The sequence below is a fragment of the Macrobrachium nipponense genome, chromosome 34 (assembly GCF_015104395.2).
Source record: "Macrobrachium nipponense isolate FS-2020 chromosome 34, ASM1510439v2, whole genome shotgun sequence".
Classification (NCBI taxonomy): Eukaryota; Metazoa; Arthropoda; class Malacostraca; order Decapoda; family Palaemonidae; genus Macrobrachium; species Macrobrachium nipponense.
This window is the reverse complement of record NC_061095.1, coordinates 8,798,324-8,818,391: the sequence shown is the minus strand read 5'-3', so window position 1 is coordinate 8,818,391 and position 20,068 is coordinate 8,798,324. Positions and strand designations below refer to the sequence as shown.

General features: G+C 38.4%; 1 protein-coding gene across 2 annotated transcripts in view; it reads right to left on the bottom strand.

Annotated features, from left to right (window-relative positions):
• The window catches only part of LOC135207879 (Bardet-Biedl syndrome 1 protein-like), a 78,916-nt gene extending 59,066 nt beyond the window's left edge, over positions 1-19,850 (bottom strand). Inside the window, exons 1-7 of one of the 2 annotated variants that reach the window (XM_064239777.1) lie at positions 19,813-19,850; positions 19,470-19,667; positions 15,916-16,063; positions 14,877-14,976; positions 14,054-14,169; positions 11,469-11,642; positions 2,134-2,265 (exon numbers count right to left, since the gene is read on the bottom strand). In XM_064239777.1, coding sequence (XP_064095847.1) covers positions 2,134-2,265; positions 11,469-11,642; positions 14,054-14,169; positions 14,877-14,976; positions 15,916-16,063; positions 19,470-19,489 — 690 coding nt within the window. In that variant the 5' untranslated portion in view covers positions 19,490-19,667; positions 19,813-19,850. Of the gene's footprint in view, positions 1-2,133; positions 2,266-11,468; positions 11,643-14,053; positions 14,170-14,876; positions 14,977-15,915; positions 16,064-19,469 lie in introns of both variants that reach the window. The other variant, XM_064239778.1, reaches the window with a different exon arrangement.
• Positions 19,851-20,068: the final 218 nt, after the last annotated feature.

Here is a 20,068-nt window from a genome sequence, read left to right as displayed (position 1 = left end):
GCTATGGATGTGTCGATTCATAATTGTTCATGCTTTTGTTTAAAATGTTGTATGAAAATGTATTACGTGAAAGGCATTTTTATTTCTGTACAGAAAATATGATACAAAGGCAGCTTTTGAAACTGCCCTTCACGTTATCAAATACGATGTTTTTTCATATTCTTTCTTGTAAGCCGCCGCCTGCCGCTCTTCCGAAAATATCGATTTTAAAAAAGGGCAAATTAGCGATCGATGTGTCGATTTTATAAATGTTTATGCTTTTTATGTTTAAAATGTGTATGAAAATGTATTACGAATAGGGTATTTTTATTTCTGTGCAGAATTTAGATAAAAAGCAGCTTTTGAAACTCCCCTTCAAGTTTCTCGACTACGATGTTTTTTCAAGTTCGTTCTTGTATGCCGCCGTCTGCCCGCTCTTCCGAAAATATCGAGTTAAAAAAAAAAAAAAAAAAAAAAAAGTGCAAATTTAGCGATCAATGTGTCGATTTTTCAAATGTTTTATGCTTTTTATGTTTAAAATGTGTATGAAAATATATTGCGTAAAGGTATTTTCATTTTTGTACAGAAATAAGATACAAATTAAGGCCAGCCTTGTAACTACGCTCCACGTTGTCAGGGATGGTTTTTCATGTTCGTTTCTTGTCCGCCAGCCTTCCGAAAAATGCATTGTGTTATTAATTTATGCATCTTTTCCATAAATCCTTTTAAAAAGTTATACATTATTTCACTGTATCCAAGAATATTGTATGTATTCTCATATTATTGTATTTTAAAATACTACGGCAAACTTAAGCCCGTATTCCGCAGAGCGGCCAATGTTGTGGTTTGAAATCAGCTGATGAATACGAGTCTGTTTCACCATAACGCAATTCTGAGCGAATGCTTCTTGCTTCTAGTTAGCATAAACGAATATCTATATACTTGACTTATATGAGACAAAGTTTATTTTTCCTTATACAGCGTGTTTTTAGTGGAAATATTTATTGAATAGTCTCGTTGTGAATGTGAACTACTATATTTTTCGTTAACAGATTACGTTGGCGGCATGTTTATTGCGTAAAAAATTACGTGATTCCGTTCGCAATACGTAATCCTTTATATCATCGTAATACGAACTTTACGTTATTTATCTTATATCGGCGTGAAACCAACAGTAAAATGTGTTCTTTCAAGCACAGTAGTTTTGATTAAAATGATTTTTATCCCAATTTTATCTACAGTTGTGTGTGATGGCAGACGTTTACTGCCGTTTTATCCTTGTTGCCAATGTACGATAATAGTCATTAGCAGCTTGAAGAGTTTTCTCAGCTTCAGTTTATAACTAGGTTTAAATTTCAACGGTATATTTCCCGATTGATCTTTAATCTATATTGATCTCTGATCTAGCGAATAAAGTTATTACATTAAGATATCTCAGTTCTATTCTATACATAACGCCATTTATAACAAATACGGTAATGTTGCACTGTAGTACGATGATCGAAATACAAGCCAAACAGATGTTATCCAGTTCGGTTGTACTTAGAAAAAAAAAAAAAAAAAAAAAAAGAAAAAAAAAAAGTCGTTCTCGTTCGGTTGTTCATGGCTGTACACGTTCACGAAGCAACGAAGTATACCACGTTAAAAAACCATACTTTCATCATTCTCTTTTGCTGTTATTGAACTTATGTAACTAGAAGATGGATAAAGTTAGGCCATTGTAATTTGATCTCTCATAAAATCGAACTATCGTAAGACTAATGATCGTAACCTGAACACTACAGCTACCTGTACACTATATAAACTTTATTATATCTTTACATACTCTAGACACCCACATGTACTGTACAGGTAAATTCTATAGTACTATACTGCATAAATATAATTTTACTTATTGCGCCGTTGTGGGCGGGATTACGGCACCTTTGACTGGTCTAGAGTTTCGAAAGAAGGTGTTGTGCGGCGGCTGTAGGCTTTAAAATCGCTCAGCGTCGAAAATCGCTTGGCGTCGGTGGCCAGGAACGGAACCCCTGCCGCTAACCGAGGGCCGCCTGTATATATGTGTGTATATATATATATTTTTTTAATCACAACATCATTTCTGATATTCCTGCTTTTCTTGATGCAAAAGTTATGCAGTAATTACATACTTACACTATTCAAGATGGTAAAGGCCTCAGGATCTAATATAAATATATTGGCACTCTCTGTGCCAAGTACTAAACAAGATATTGCATCATCCTCAGCATGGCTTTTTTTCATTGTAGAAAAACAGGTCACCACAGTCTGAAATATTAAAAATTCTCTTAATTTCTGAGGGACTAAAATTTGTGTAACTGCCTTCAGGGCATAAAGAAACATTTTTTTTTTCATTTTAACATTTCAAAATATATAAGCCACAAACTTGTAAGTTCCCTTATTACCAATACCACATGCAACTGAGATCAGATGATGGAAAAATGTTATTGTCATGATACAATAAAGTTTTATGCATACTTACCTGGCAGATATATACTTAGCTATAGACTCCGTCGTCCCCGATAGAAATTCGAATTTCGCGGCACACTCTACAGGTAGGTCAGGTGATCTACCGCCCCGCCGCTGGTGGCGGGAATAGGAATCATTCCCGTTTTCCCTTTTCTAAGACAGATTTTCTCTTCCACCGGTCTCCTGAGGAGGTCGGGTGGGGCCATACACCGTATATATCTGGCCAGGTAAGTATGCATAAAACTTTATTGTATCATGACAATAACATTTTTATGCATTCAACTTACCTGTCAGATATATACTTAGCTGATTGGCACCTTTGGCGGAGGGTAAGAGACAGCTAATTTACTGAAATAGACAGGAAACAACATATGTTGTAGGTAATAAAATTAAAAACCTTGATTCCTACCTGTGTTAGCGAAAGACTTCATGGCTCTTGCCTAGGAGCCCGTATCGCTTCAAGAGCCTCAGCGAGGTAGTGACCTCATGCTAAGAGTTCTTGATGGTCTGTTACAGGGTGGGGTCTTACCCACTTACACTTCAGAACCTTATGATCTTTGTCAATGGGGTCCTATCCACTTACATGACAAAACACCTTGCCTATTGGCATGATCATAGAGCACGACACTAATCCCGATCACCTGATCCTCATTGGGGTTAGTACTAAGATTGAAAGGAGTCATCCCCGAACATCCTTTCAAGCAACCCACAACTCAACAACAATATTAAAACTAATTATTAAAAATACTAAAAACAAATTCAAGGATCAGCGTCTGCTCCATTTCCCAGCATAGTATCCGCTGATACATAAGGTCCAAGAGCAAAACATTTATCGTATGTTATTCTAACATCCTAAATAATAGTGGGAATGCAAATACTGAATTGCACCTCCAATAAGTTGCTGCTAAAATAGTTTCTCATGGACATATTCTTCGTAAAAGAAAGGGAGAATTGCCACAGCCCGGACTTCATGAGCTTTCACTCTCAGCAGCTTTAAAGAGTTCTCTTGGCAATTCCTATGAGCTTCGGTAATTATATTCCTGACAAAGAACGCCAGTGCGTTCTTTGACATAGGTCTTTCGGGGTTTCTTACCGAACACCAAAGACCTTGTCGGCATCCCTAAAGCTGTGTCTTCTTTTCTGAATAAAATTTTAAGGTCCTGACTGGGCAAAGGGACCGATCCAACTCTCTACCTACCAGAGAAGAGAGTCCCTTGACTTCGAAACTTCTAGGCCAAGGTTTGAGAAGGGTTCTCATTCTTTGTCTTAGGAAAAGATCCTGGAAAGAAATGACAGCCGAGTCTTTTCATAAATCCCACCCGAGAGTCCAAAGCATGCAATTCACTGATCCTCTTAGCAGTTGCGAGAGCCAACAGGAATATGCATTTGCTAGTAAGATCTCTGAATGAGATTTTATCTATAGGTTCGAACCTGTCCGACATCAAGAACTTTAGGACAACGTCCAGGTTCCAACTCGGGGGAATCGACGATCTCAATTTCGTAGTCTCGAAAGACCTGATGAGATCATGAAGGTCCTTATTATTATCGAGATTCAGTCCCTGTGTTTCTAAAAACAGCTGAGAGCATGCTCTTATATCCCTTGTAGTGGATACGGCCAATTTGGATTCTTCTCTTAAGAAGAAGAGAAAATCCGCGATTTCGGTTACAGAGGTATTGGAAGAGGACAGCTTCTTCGACCTACACCATCTACGGAAAACTTCCCACTTTGATTGGTAGACCCGCAGGGTAGAGGCTCTGTGGGCTCTAGCAATTGCAGTTGCCACTTTCTTTGAAAAGCCTCTCGCTCTGACCAGTCTTTCGATAGTCGAAAGGCAGTCAGGGAGAGACTTTGGATGTTTTTGTGGAACCTCTCGAAGTGGGGTTGTCTGAGCAGATCTGTCCTGTCTGGTAGAGATCTGGGGAAGTCCACCGTCCATTCCAGTACCTCTGTGAACCAGATTCGGGAAGGCCAAAAGGGAGCAATTAGAGTCATTCTCATTCCCTCCGATGCCACAAATTTCCATTACTACTTCCCCCAGCAATTTGAATGGGGGAAAGGCGTATGCGTCTATGCCTGACCAATCCATGAGGAAGGCATCGATCGCTGTGGCTCTGGGATCTTGTTCTAGCGAGCAGAAGTTGTCTATTTTCCTGGAGAGGAACGTGGCAAACAGGTCGATCTGGGGTCTCCCCCAGAGTGACCATATTTGTCTGCAGACTCCTGAGTGGAGCATCCACTCTGTCGGGAGAACCTGGTTCTTTCTGCTCAACCTGTCTGCCCTTAGGTTTTTTACTCCTTGGACAAACCTTGTACGCAGAATAATGCCCCGATCCTCTGTCCAGGTTAATAGAGCTCTCGCTATTTCATTCAGAGAGAAAGAGTGAGTGCCCCCTTGATTCCGGATGTAAGCCAGAGCTGTGGCTGGTTGTCGGATTGACTTGACTAACCACCCCTCTGACTTCCGCTTCGAAGTATTCCAGGGCTAGATGAATTGCCAGGAGTTCCTTCGCATTGATGTGCAGAGTAGTTTGTTGTCTGGTCCAAATACCTGCTACTTCCTTTGGACCCCAGTGTTGCTCCCCAACCTGTTTCCGAGGCATCGGAAAACAACACTCGGTGAGGGTTCCGAATCAAGAGGGACACCCCTTCGTTCCTTGTTAATGGGGTTAACCACCACTTTAGATCGGATTTTATCCCCTGTTGGATGGGAAAAACGTCTGACAAGTCTCCTGTCTTTTGACTCCACATCCTCTTTAGATAAAATTGCAGAGGTCTGAGATTTAATCTTCCTAGGGAAATGAACTGCTCTAACGAGGAAAGGGTGCCCAGCAGACTGAGCCATTCCCTCGCCGAGGTCCGTTCTTTCCCTAAGAAGTTCGAGATCTTTTGTAAGCCTCGAGTAATTCTGTCTTGAGATGGAAACGCCCGAAAACCACGAGAATCCATCTGTATCCCCAGATAGACTATGTTCTGTCTGGGGATCAATTGTGATTTCTCGAGGTTCACGTCCAGGAACGAGCAGTCCCAGAGATTTTGTCAAGTTCAAAGTCTTCTCCAAGTCCTTCAAGCACTGAAGTTCCGATTTTGCTCTTATTAGCCAATCGTCCAGATAAAGGGATATATTTATCCCCTCTAGATGTAGCCATCTCGCAACAATCATCATTAGCCTCGTGAACACTTGAGGGGCCGTAGAAAGGCCGAAGCATAGGGCTCTGAATTGGTATACTTTCCCCTGCATCATGAATCGGAGATATTTCTTCGATGATGGATACAGGGGGACATGAAAGTATGCATCTTGTAGATCTAAGGAGACCATCCAATCTCCTGGACGAAGAGCCGCAAGAACCGATTTTGATGTTTCCATAGAGAACTTTGTGTTCTCCACAAATCGGTTCAATGCGCTCACATCCAGGACCGGTCTCCACCCTCCCGAGGATTTCGGAACCAGAAAAAGACGGTTGTAGAATCCTCGGGAATGCGGATCCCGAACCACTTCGATGGCCTCCTTTTTCAACATCTGTTCTACCAGTTGAAATAATGCTTCTTTCTTGGCAGGGTCCCTGTATTGGGCTGACAGTTCCCTCGGGTTCGTAGTCAAGGGAGGTCTGTCTCGAAAGGAGATCATATATCCCTTTGTTACCACTGAAAGGGACCGTATTTCTGCCTGTCTCCGAGTCCATTCTTCGGAAAATTTCCGAAATCTGGCTCCTACCGGTGCTTGAAGGACTGTTGTCTCATTTCGCTCTCTTGATAGGTCTGAAAGAAGACCTACCTCTCTTCTGCACTCCTCTCTTCTTAAAAGAGGGTCTGGCCGAGGAGCTCCCTCGAAAGGGCTGTTGAGGAGTCCGATTCTCTCTCTTAATAGGACCCAAAGTCCTCGATTTCTTTGCAGATTGGGCCAAGAGATCTTGTGTGGCCTTTTCTGTCAAAGAATGAGAAATATCTTTCACTAGATTTGGAGGAAACAATTGGTCCGACAGAGGAGCATACAGAAGAGATGACCTCTGAGTAGGAGTAACTGCTTTCGTCAGAAAGGAGCTAAATAAGACTCTCTTCTTCAGAATACCAGTTCCAAACAGAGAGGCCACCTCTCCTGATCCATCCTGCACCGCCATGTCCATACAGGAAAGAACACTATGAAGGACTTCTGGACTAAGAGCTTCATTCTCTTGTGTCTTTTTGGCCAACACCCCAAGGGACCAGTCTAAGAAGTTAAAAACTTCTAAGACATTAAACAATCCCTTGAGGAGATGGTCCATCTCAGAAGTCCCCCATGTGATCTTTGCTGATGACAAGGATTGTCTCCTAGACGAATCTACCAGATTCGAAAAATCTGCTTCGGCAGTGGTCGGGAGAGCTAGACCCCGTGATTTGCCCATCTCGTACCAAATTCCCTTCTTTCCTGATAGTCTGGAAGGAGGGCAGGTAAAGACTGTCTTCCCCGCCTTCTCCTTGGATTCCAACCAATTTCCTACGAATCGGAGTGCCTTGTTCATGAAATGGTCGGCTTTCTTTTTAATAAAAGATGATTGTTTCGGGACCTTCGTGCTTGTAAATAAGGACCTTGGAGAAGGAGGAGCAGTCGGGCTTAAAGAGTCCCCAAACTCTTGAAGTAAGAGGGCTGCCAGTGTCTTGTAATCTGACAAACCCGGCGCCAAGTGATCTTCAGAGTCCGAAACCTCTTCCAAATCCAATTCCGAAGAGGATTGTTTATTTTCAATAGGAGACTGGCCTCTTGCAACATCCACCCCACTCTCGCAAGAACGACGACCGCCTGTGCGATAACTTGCGTCCCTACGAGAGATAGGTTGATCCTGCAAAACGACCTTATCCTTCTCCTGGCAAGAGCGATGGCCACCTGTGCGACACCTTTCTCTCCTGTCAGACGAAGGATGTCCTCTCCTATCGCTTTCTCCGGAACCACCTATGTCTTGACAAGGGCTACGGCCGCCTGTGCGACACCTAGATTCCCTGTCAAGTAAAGGTTTATCCTTCCAAAAGCTAAACAAATCCTCTTGGCTTAATTGTCTTTTGGAAGAAGTCCGTCTCTTATTTGTCACTTGTGGCTCATTGCGCCGGGTTGGCGCTCGTGATTCCTTGCGCCAAGCTGGCGCTTCTGGCGCATTTCGGCAGGGTGGCGCTTCTGGCGCCTCTGGCGCATTTCGCCAGGCTGGCGCTTCTGGCGCATATGGCGCATCTGGCGCTTCTGGCTCTTCTGACTCATTCTCAAACGCATCTGGCGCATTGCGCCAGGTTGGCGCTTTTGACGCATTCTTCATACTCCTCTGAGTATAAGCCGAAACTTTCGTTTCTTCTTTCCTTCCCTTCGTCTTCTTTATAGAAAGGAAAGAGTCCTTTCTTCTGGGAGTCTCCTTAGTAAAAACTCCTACTAAGGCCGAAAGTTGCTCCTGCACATTTAGGAGAATTTTCGCAGTTCATTCTCTTTTTCCTTTCCTGATTCAGGTGAGGGAGGTCTAGAAGCGGAAGGAAACTCAGATTTCCGTTTAGGAACCAATCTTCTTTTCTTCTTCTCACAAGGTGATAGATCGGAGAAAAGCTCAGGGCTTGAATCCAAAGTTGGAGCCTTCCAACTTCTCTTTAAGGGGCGTGACAGTTCATCAGAACTCCAGCCCCTTACATTCGGTGAAGAATCTGACGAAGAAAAACACTTCTTTAGGATGCTTTTTCGATAGCGATCCTTGGCAGTTCGGGTCGTCACAGAATCTGCCGAGGGGACGCCTGATCGGTGGGGATTCTCCATAACCTCCGTAAGGCTTTTGACATTCCTTCTCCTCTGGGCCTGTGAGCTTGGAAGAGGTCTAGGCCTGGGAGCGAGACAGAGCCGATCAGACGCACCCTCCACTGCAACTAGGGAAACCACTTAATTCACTATCACCTGTGGCTTACCTTTCAACGTCAGCATTTGACGTTCCATCCTTTGTAGTGCAGCTTAGATCTGCAATTTCCGTTGCCGGATTTGCAGTCTTAGTACTAGAGGAAGAAGATACAGGTTTAGGGTTAGGTGTTAATTTAATAGGCTCGTTAGAGCGAGACCTACTTACGCTTCTGGAGGAAGCCTTCCTAGCCCTATCCATATCTAATTTCCTTAAATATGAATTTAAATTCTTCCATTCTTCCTCATTCATATTTACACATTCATCACAGGTGTTAGAAATTGAACATTCATTCCTTCTACACCCCTTACAAACTGTGTGAGGGTCTACTGAAGCTTTCGGTAGCCTCACCATGCATCCCTCATTTACACACTGTCTTCTAACCGTAAAGCTAGAATCTGACATCATGAGAAATATCCAAAACCAAGTCCAAAAAACAGTCCACGAAAGAGTATGCCAAACCAAAGATCCGATACGTCACCAAAAGATCAATAGCGATGAAAAAACACGAAAATCAAATCAGGAGTAACAACAACAATGTTGCTGTCACGGCCGATAGAGAAAATCTGTCTTAGAAAACGGGAATGATTCCTATTCCCGCCACCAGCGGCGGGGCGGTAGATCACCTGACCTACCTGTAGAGTGTGCCGCGAAATTCGAATTTCTATCGGGGACGACGGAGTCTATAGCTAAGTATATATCTGACAGGTAAGTTGAATGCATAAAACCTGAAATTCAATATTAATTAGTTAGGTGGAGTTATACATTAACAGACCTTGTAAAAGCTGCAGTCTTATCTTTGCCACTATCAAAGAATTATCCCTCAGATGAAACAAACCTGCTCTTTCATTTATGTGAAAACTTTAGGAACAGTAATCTTTGCACCAGTAAATTGCACTCCCTGAAGGCAAAATAAAGGTATGGTCAGCAAACGAATAAGTACATAGGAATAAAGTATCCCTCTTGACTGGCACCATTATCATTGGTCTCCATTATCCAGTATGGCTCTTTTCCATCACCTTTAGTGCTTTATTGTAGTAAGATTACTGATTGGCTCACTGAAGGGGGAAGATCTGCCAATGTGATTTAGCCTTGCAGAAGTCTGAATGGACCAAGTGTCAGTTGCAAAGGTTGTCCATAATTCACAGTATACCTTTGAAGTCTTCCTCCTACTATTTGACTAAGCAGCCATACAATTCACACAAAGCTGCTTCTGTGAGAACCTGAACATGTGTAATTTAAAAGCTCTGCTATCAGTTTTCAATGAAAAAATTGTAATGATAGGGAGGTGCAAACTCAATAGCAGCCTTTCAGATGACTGTCTGTTGCCAAAACAACAACATACATCAATCTGCTTTAGAACTCTGACCCTTTTCTGCCTAGTTACTAATTGATGCTCCCGTTGTTCAGCATCCTGTAGTTTGTTACATCATGGGTACTAGATTGACATTTTGACCTCTTGGCAAAGCAGAAAATATTTCTTCTCTGGGGCTCTCTGCAAATGAATGAAACGAGATAGCCCTTCAAGCATAATCTGATCTCATTAAAAGTCTTAAAATGGGGAACTGGCCCTTTCCTGGGTGGTGAAGCAGTGAAGGGGAAATTATGGTCTGGCCAGGGTTGATAATACTTCTTCCTAGAAACTCTGTGCTACTTCAGTGTGCCCTACTAGCAGTTTTCCACTCAAAAAAAAAAGCTAATTGAGTACCAAATAAAAAAACAGAATAAACATTTAACGTGAATTTTAAATGGCTCTACATGGTCTTTACAACCAAAATAGTCAGATAATAAAATCTTCATAATTGGCCAAGCTAAGGAACCTGGAGAACTGCTTCTCTGGGAAAGTTTGAACATCAAAAGAATTGTACCCACATTAAATTGCTGTTCCCCTGTACACAGTATGACTCGGTTGTTTGTTTATATTTGTTTGCCTTCTTCTGTACTTAAGTTGTGTATACTTTTAGTGTGTTTCCCCTTTCACCCTGAGAGGTGTGCCTTTGTGCTCTTCCTTTTTAGTTCATTCTTAAATTCTTTTTTATTGAGTTCAGTTTTTTGTCAAGATCATTTCAAGTTTTCTCTTTTTTTTAATGTGTAAATGTATTTATGTGTGTTATTTAAGTTTAACTGATTTTTCATTTTAACTTTTCTTATATTTTGTGTATACATATTTCTTTTAATTGTGTACACTGAATGCTCCTTTTATTACATTGTAACTATAGATTCCTGATAATGTGACCATTGGGTCAAGAAACACGACAATAAATGTACATACTGGTTGAGTATGTGTTCCAGCACCCTTTCCCTGCCTGCTATAGTGCCTTTTGATACTATGTGGATAAAATCTTAGCTTTTAACAATGGAGCACTCAATATGAATAAAATATCGTGATGATATAAAAAAATAAATGAATTTGGATTTGGTAAGAACTTTTGAAGCAATCTATGAAATTGGAGTTTGCCCTGTCAGATTCCAAGATAAATTCAATCTCAAACAGGAAAGGACACAGGCTTGCTAACTCTACATAAAGATGCTAATACTGATTATACAATTTAAGAACAGATATTCATGAGTGCTGTTCTTTCTGAACAGGCCATGTGATCTTTTTTTATTTTTTCATTTCAGTGTTAAATATAACAAGGTATCAGAACTAATGGGCTGCTGCTTGATGCTTGCCTATAAAAACTTTATTCTCTAAGGAAAAATTGTAAATCACAAATACCTCTGTACAGGGATTTGAAATCATAAAATCTGCTACAAGCGTGTTTTGAGCTAAATTATCTTGAAAGCCATTTCACAATTAAAGCCACAAAACCATATGTACTGTAATATACTGTATGTGTACTGTTCAATATATTTCCTCCTGTAATCAATTACTATTATTACAGAAATATCTACAATATTACTGGAAAAAATTACATTTTTATAATAAAATAAAGTTTTAATTACTATACTTACCTAGTATAATTATTACTGGGTAAGTCCCATAATTAAAAATCTCATTTCAATCTTCAGTTATGTGATTAAAGTGGATTTTACAAATATTTTCATCACAGAGTAAATACATCACATCTGATTAGTTAATAAAATTACATCAATACTGTACTCACTTGTCTTTTAAGAATGAACCCCTTGTGCTGATCAAGGAAAGCAACTTGTTCTGCATGATCAGGGCACATTAGAAAACGTTGTGACCGGGTAGTAAGACCACACTCCCCTACCTCTTGTCTTAAAGAGTCCAGAATCTCATACAGCATACCAACATCAAGTAGTTCGTCCCTTGCCTGATTATAAAAAAGTTACACATTATTTTTCAATTACTGATAAATATTGCAAAACCTGATCCTAATGAAACTTAGTTCAAAGCTTTACCATTGTAATATTATTCACCTTACATTTTAAAACATTTCTGTGTATTCATTATGTAATAATTTATTAATTTTTTATCTTTTTAATGAGATTTCTTTCTGCATTTCTCCTTTACCTCCTCTTAATTCTTCCTAGTGAACACCATATTCTTTTGAAACTTTGAAACTTAAATTTTAAGTCAGTGGCCCCTGTGTGCTTGTCCCATGTGAATAGGGTTTATCCTCTGAATAATTATAATATGTAATAATAATAATAGAATAATATTATAATAATAATAATCTATCAAATACCAACAAAACTGTGTGTCTGGAAGCCAGTACCCCTAACTTCTGGAAAGAAAGAGACCCCTAAATAATTATGATTATGCTCAGAAAAGTATAACATATATGTACCACGGAATTTACAATTATACAAGTGAGGGACAAGCATCTGCATCAAAGCAAGGACTTTGCCACCATTATCTGTCCTCTTTCATTCTCATTTACTGTATCCTGGAATAGGACTTATATTTCCCTATGCCAAGAGAAACTTATTCTTTTTCCTTTTGTGTTTGCTGATTTAATTCAATGACAACTGTCAATTTTAGGAACAACAATTCAGCTAAATAAAGTTCATCTGAGAATTTTGCTGCATGTGCTAGTTCTAAAGGCTACAGTCACAACTTTGTTTACTGTCTGACCTTTTGTTCTGTTTCCAGTGGACTCCCTCATTTTTGCCAAAGTATGGAGCACTCACTTCAGTGTGTGTCACATGTCCCAGAACTGTTAGGCACTTGTTGACTGACTAATTATAAGGGTTAGGCTTTATGGTCAAGAACTGAAAATTATTAGGGTAATTTAGCACCTTTATAATAGATTCTTGTTAGTCATCATTTCCCTTCAAGATCATGGATAAGGTATAACACATGTTTTACTCTAGGTTACCCTGAGAAATTGCAGTATACTATTATTAACAACTTGATTAATTTTCTTTATTTTCAATATTCGAGTAGCATTTAGGTCAGCTTGGTTAAGTTGGACTGAGGCAACTATATGTTAGCCTTTTCTCATTTAGTAATGTCTGTACTCTATTCTCACATATGTATCCTTACTATGTGAGTTAAACCCCCCAAACTACATTATTTTTTCTCATCTATTTTACTTAAAATTTTCCCTTTGTAACATTATTCACCTTCAGGATAGTATTGTATTTTGTTCTGTCAGAACACATCACTGAATCTACCCCACTTCAGGTAGATGAAATGGCAGCCTCACCTACAATTAAAACCACTTCAGGTAGATTGAATGACAACCATATCTCATTCCAAGTTATCTCTTACCTTCCATTAAAACCACTTCTTGTAGATTAAATGGTAACCATATCCCATGCCTAGTTATCTCTTACCTTTCATTAAAGCCACTTGTGGTAGATTAAATGGCAACCATATCTCACTCCTAGTTATGTCTCACCTCCCATTGACCACTTAAGGTAAATTAAATGGTAGCCAAATCTCAAACTTACCTAGTTATGTCTCACCTACCATTAAAACCAATTCAAGTCAATTAAATGGTAGCCATATCACACACCTAGATATTTTTCACTTCCCATTAAAATATGTTGAAAGACATTTCTTTATATTAATACATATGTGAGGTAAAAACAACTACTCATATAATGATAATACATTCTCCTTCCAAGACTACTTTGCAGTAACTGAAGGGGATATATGAGAAGTGCCTATAGACATATTTGTAATACAGTAATGTACTGTATGCACTCTAATCAGAATCTCATTCCCAGTTTTATAGTCTGAGGTAGACAAAGTGTGGTATCTCAGCCACGTTCTGTCCTACTCAGTACATTGATTTCTGACTGCAGTATTCTGAAAGAAAGTGAATCTCAAACTTTTGCACTTTCAACACCTGATATTTTCATTTGTTTCACTAGTTATCCTATGATTTTCTGCACTCTTAGAGTTAATCCAGTTTAATATCACAAATAATACAGTCTATTTTCAAATATCCATAACCCTTGAGTTCATTAAACTTCAATGCAAAATACATGACCTGGGATATAAACAGTTGTCAAAATATAAGATAGCAAAATCTAATTAGGTAGATTGCCTAATATCACTATATTGGCTTTTTGATTTTTAAACAATTTATTTTTCTTTTAGATTTCAGGCATTTTACAGTGTATTTTAAGAGTACAGATTGCAAGAATAAACTTTCCCCTAAGAAACATGGTTCTCATGGGAACATTATTTCACAAATGTACTAATTTGCAGCTTCATATTCTAAGCTAACACACAATGAAACATACAGTACGGCTTAACGTTAACCATTACCTGACTCCATGCATCAAATTCAGTGGGATTCACTTCTAAAGTGGGTAATGTAAACTTGAAATAAGGCCGAAGGTTTTTATATATATAAATGTAGCTCCCTGATGCAACTGCAACAGCTGAAACAAAAAATAAAGCTGATATAGTGTGGTAAACACAAATAACCTCATTTTCAAGAAACTAACATGAAAAATAGCCTTCTTTTATCACTAACTTCCTTATAAGAAAAATGTAAACCAGTCAGGCTGACAGCTGCAACAGCCAGTGGCAGCTCAAGCCTGGGAGCAGCAATGCAACAATTTTATGATTCTTCCCCATATGCTTGCTCCCACACTCCAGATTCCCTGCACAAAATACTGCAAGTACTAATGTATATCCAAATGATTGGCAAACAGAATTCTGTTTTAATTAGGCAATAATGAGAAACCTAATAATATATGATAATAATGTTATTATACCACTAGTAGTGCTGGACTTCAAGCAAAACTGAATTATTAATATGGGAATTAAACCAGACAAATACTAATGAAAACATTGGGATCAGACCATTATTTACGCAACTTTACCAGAAGGGTAAGAGAGGCACTAACATACAGTGACTCTTAATAGAGATTTTTACACCAACGACAACAGAGTATAAAATATCTACCAGCAGCTAAAGTCAAAAGAACTTTGAATTACTAATTATAAGTTGATTAATCTTATTCAAGTTTGCTCACCCAATATCCAACAATTATTGATAGTATCCCTTCATAGTTACTAATCTGGCTCTAGGTAAATAAAAATAGGATCATTAGTATTTATGCATCATAAAAATAAGACTTACCAGGAACCCTTGGTTCTGTAGTATCCATATGAAATGTGATGACTCCAGTGGGGAGATCTATCAGAGTATTTTCTGACATCAAGTTTGTACCTTTATAGACCTGAAATAAACATACATCAGAGTACTGTAAGAGAGAAACGGGAGTAGGCTTATTTCACATCTGGATCTCATGACTACAGTGTGCTCCACAAGCCTAAAAATTTTAAGCAAACTGAAAAATGACAGCACTGAAAATACATCACTACATCTCATAAGGAGACTCAGTCTCATGTCATTGCCTGTGTTGGGAAACACTTCTCAAAAAATTATTTTGGTCTAAATGCTTTCTAGATGATACATGGCCATGTGCTAAAGTCATCAGCACTTTAAAAACCAAGTAACATAAAAGACATAATGCACTCACTTCAAGATAGCAGAAATGTGTTATAGCAATCAGTAGGTCACATCCATGTTACACATATGATGCATAATACAGTTTATGCATAGTTTCTTGCATAGAGCAAGTTTGCAAAAAATATGACATGATTATATACAGTCAAACATAAACAAAGCCTCTGCTTTGAAATTTATTGCACCTTTTCTGGAAAAGAAGCTTGTGATTTTTTATATGTAAAGTATTGTACTTGATCTCTGACTTTGGAACATTCCAAGAAATTGTATTTTAGAGCAATTACTTCAAAAGGCCTAATTCCATGAGGATGAATACTTATTGATACCATACTGCAGCGATTAGATCAGTCTTCAAGAATTTGATGCCCTAATCAAATAAGCTTAAAAGTTTTTTTTTCTCACATTTGATTGATAAAGTCTTTTAGACTACGCATTGTTATATACCGTATTTACTTTGCGATTTTAAAATAACTGCTGCAATCTCTATATTTTATACATGTCTACAGTACTTCACTCAAGGTATACTCTAGTAAGCAAAGTGCAATAATAAACAGTTATTGTTACATTAAAAATAATATATGAAGTAGTATAGTTAATGTTTTTTAAACTATAAAGAGAATATTGTGAAAAAACAGAAAAGCAAACCTACCTTGAGTTTCATATTATAGGCCCCAGTCCCAAGATCAGCAATAATAAGCTTCCAGTCGCCATCACCATGAAGATCAGCTAAGGCCATACTACAACTAAAAGTGTACAATGATGCCAGTGGGTCATTGTGAGCGGTGAGCCACTTTTCGCTGATAAAAAAAAGAAGAAGTAAAACTAATAAGCAAGTACGTACCTAATTCAAAATTAAATAGTACTAATATCAAAACACCGAACTGAGCCAAATGTCATGCTCTAATCAGGAATCACATACACTGTACCACTGATGAAAAGAATAAGCATTAGAGCAGCTTAAAATTATATTTTTATTTTTCACAATGTACATTTCTTATTTTCTACAAAAACAATTATTGCCTGGTAATGTGTTGATTATGTAATGCTGGATGCAGATTCCACAAACAAGCTGAGTCCCATCATCTCCCCTAATGCACTATTTATTAATTTATTAATGTATTTCTATTTCAAAGACTCAAAGAGAGGTCATGTTCCTAGAGTCAACATTATTAAGTGAGCATACAACTGAACACCTTACAGTTCTACCCAGTTGTGGACAATACAGATATGACCAAAAAAGTATGTAATGAAGGAAAATAGTCTGATGAACAGGATAAGTTTTAAAATAAATGAAAAATATAGTAAAATAGATATTACGGTCAAAATGAAGGTTAGAAAGCTTGGTGCAAGTATAAGAATGTGTGCAATGAAAAACTCATGATTGCTAAATGATGAACATCTCAAAATGATGGATCAAACAAAATGTACTGACAATAGGGTGCTTCCACCTTAAGAAACGAAACTTTCACATGTATTTTCGATATATTTTGACTTACTGGGGGGTAAGCCTACAAACTACTTTGTTCTTGTTCTTGTTGAGGGGGTAGGAAAGGTCTATGGAAGAGCCTAAATTGGTCTGAAAACAGTGTTTAACGTTGAGTTAAAGATACAGGAATTTTAGGATAGGATATTTATGATTTATTAATGAGAATGTAAAAAATAAATAATGTGCATGTTAAACAGTACAGAAAAATTATTTTAATAAAATGTAGTGTATTTATTTTAATTTTTGTTGGTGATACAAGGCTCTACGTATTTAACTGTAGATTTTAGCATGTTGTAATTTATACTAAAACTTAGGAATACTTATGAATAAGGGGAAAATCTTGTACACATCCAAGTAAGCTGGAGGTCAGATCATGCCTTGTTATAAATATATAGTTGACCCCCACTATTCGTGGACTCACAATTCGCGGACTTGCCTATCCACAGATTTTTATATGAACCATATACTATAGCCAATATTCACAGTATTTTTCACTGAGAAATATTCACAAATTACCTACTGTATTTTCACATACGTAATTTCTAACTAAATGCACTTTTTGTGATAAAAATATTAAAATACTCAGGTAGTAGTATAAGCATTTTTAGAGGATTTTGTTTTAACTAGCAATCAATATACGTAGTTAGGGCTAAGCATTTTTACAGGGGTTTTAAGTATTTGCGGATTTTAGCTATTTGCGGCGGTGGGGTATGGTAACCATCCCCTGCGAACACAGGGTGTCTACTGTAGATACAATACAAATACTTTCACCAAACTAATAACAAGGAGAATACTGTAGCAGTCCCTATAACAGTCTAACAAATTTACTGAAGAAGTTGTAGGGTTTACTTAATAAGGCAGCCTAACTAAAAAGGAATAAATCATCACATAGCAGAGTCACACCCATCCTGATTGGGCTCTACTGGTTATCTGTTAAAGCAGGAATTGAATACGTATTAAAATAAGTGTTCTGATGCACACGTCAATAAAGAATATGAAACCTAAAATAAAATAAAAACACCCTCCTATAGCATTATACCACTCTGGATGGAGATAGATTCAACAATGATGATGCAGTGACTGATAGGTAGTACTGTAGTAAATCATCAGTAAGTAGCTGTATTATCATAACTGGGCCAATATAATTTAATGGGTTCAAATGATAATGTTGTGCCCCTTGTTCGAAGGAAAGCAGAGGAAGTTGAACTACTAACCCAAAGCACTAAGACAGAGTGTTGTATTGTGCAACTTGCCTGCATCAAGGCCTGTTCCAACATGTGATGGGCTTGACTTTCAACTTACATGGGTATCACAAAAGAAAGGAGAGAAGTGCTGGTCACTTGCCCATCCAACGCCAACCTTATGCCCTCCTAAGGCAACATACTTTTCTGTCTGTGTAACTTGGGTAGCTACACAACAAGTTGAGCAGCCACCACAATCTAGGGTGAAGATGTCCAATTATTTGTAGGAAACATCCCTTAGCAGAATGTGGTACTGTTGCAATGCCAGACCCTCGCTTTTACAAGCGAAACCAAGAGAGTTCTTCCCAAATGCCAGGGGCAGCACAATGTTGCTGACATCGTTAGCTCTCACCCTGAGTGGATTGACTTGGAATATAAAATTTAGGTCAAAGGCCAAGTGCTTGGAACTATGAGATCATTCAGTGCTGAAAGGGAAATTGAGAGTAAAAAGGTTGTAAAGGTGTAACAGGAGGAAAAATCCCATAGTTGCATTATGAAACAATTATTAGAAGGGTTGGAAAGTAAGATGGAAGAAAGACATTACAAACAGAAGTATAGTTAAAGGAATGAAAGAGGTTGTAGTTGCAGGCTGAAGGGATGCTGCAAAGAACCTTAAGTAATGGCTGCTATGCACTGCATGAGGTGCATTGACGACACTATCCCCCTAAGGGTCAGACTGGATAGATCTTCCTTGTTTGTTCCATGAGGTCAGAAAGTTCTTGGCCACCTCATCTTGTATCTGACTTCAGTACACTAACAAACAGGTGCTGACACTTGGTCCTATTCAGGTAATGCTGTAAGGCTTGCACGGGGCACAGAAGCATCTCATCTAGATCACCACCAACAAAGACTCAGGGAGAAGGAACAGAGAATTCTCAATTTCTCATTAGAAACTGATGGTTTCGAGTTTTTACCACAAACACAGGAAATAACAAGAATGAGAGCAAACCCCACCCCAAGCTTTAGTATCATTCCCAGTTTGTGCCACAAATAATCTTATAATAAAGGCAATGGTTTGTATTCTAGTAAGGAACAATATGAAATTAAACCACTCTTAACCATTGGGATACTTTGGCAACTGAATCTTTCAATAATGCTTAGGTATTCCTAGTACTTCAGTGTTGGGTAGGTCATGACTGGTTAACAGTTAGGCCTATGACATGAAATATTAGGCAGAAATTATATTAGACTATGCCTAAACATATGCATGAACTAAGCTATTCCATGCTTATTAGTCTGCTTAGCCCTAAAGAATAAGTAAAATTCAGTAGAATAAGTAAAATTCAATTACAATTTTTCATGCTTCTCATGGTGCCCGGTAAAACTGAAGACTACTACAATATTTAGGTACCACCTTTTACTTTTTTTTTGTCTTTGGTTTGTGTTTGACTCCACCGGTATTTTACCAAAATACTAGTTACCTAGTACCTATGTACCTACTAGCTACCTACTAGTAGTCAAAGAAGATAAACTTACCTTTCGGCCCTTAGCGCCATTGCAAATGATCCTTGAAGGTAAACCTAAATATTTCAAATAAGCTGGCCAGCCTAGTCTTTGGCTAAGATGTTGAGTTGTAGGTTAGTATTTCCTTTTTTTTCGGTAACTTGTTATGCGGCAGCAAGTAAAAGCATTTTGTTTTCGTGATTAAAACTCCCACATCGACCAACCTGCATGCTGTCAGTTGGGAGAAATGAGGCAAGGCCCACAAATAGGAATTTTTTCTACTATAATCATTAAATCAATGTCATTTCTCAAACAAACTGCAAGTCAATTCATTAAAAAAAAGAAAATAAGCCTCTCAATTGCTGGCAACACAGACCACCACATTCCTACACCCGATGACAGTCACTGTTATTGTTTACAAATGACGTTGCCATGGAAACTTCGGTAGGGTTCTCAACAAAAAATTTAAGGTTATGCGAGAAGCTTGACAGTTTCTCTTTGATTTCGGTTTGATTACGGAAGCACCGTGTTAAATCCAATAATTGAAGTCCACCATGAAATAAAGATATTATTGTAAAGCATACGAAGCATATTTTAGATAACTATACCGCAAAGAACACCCAATTCGATAA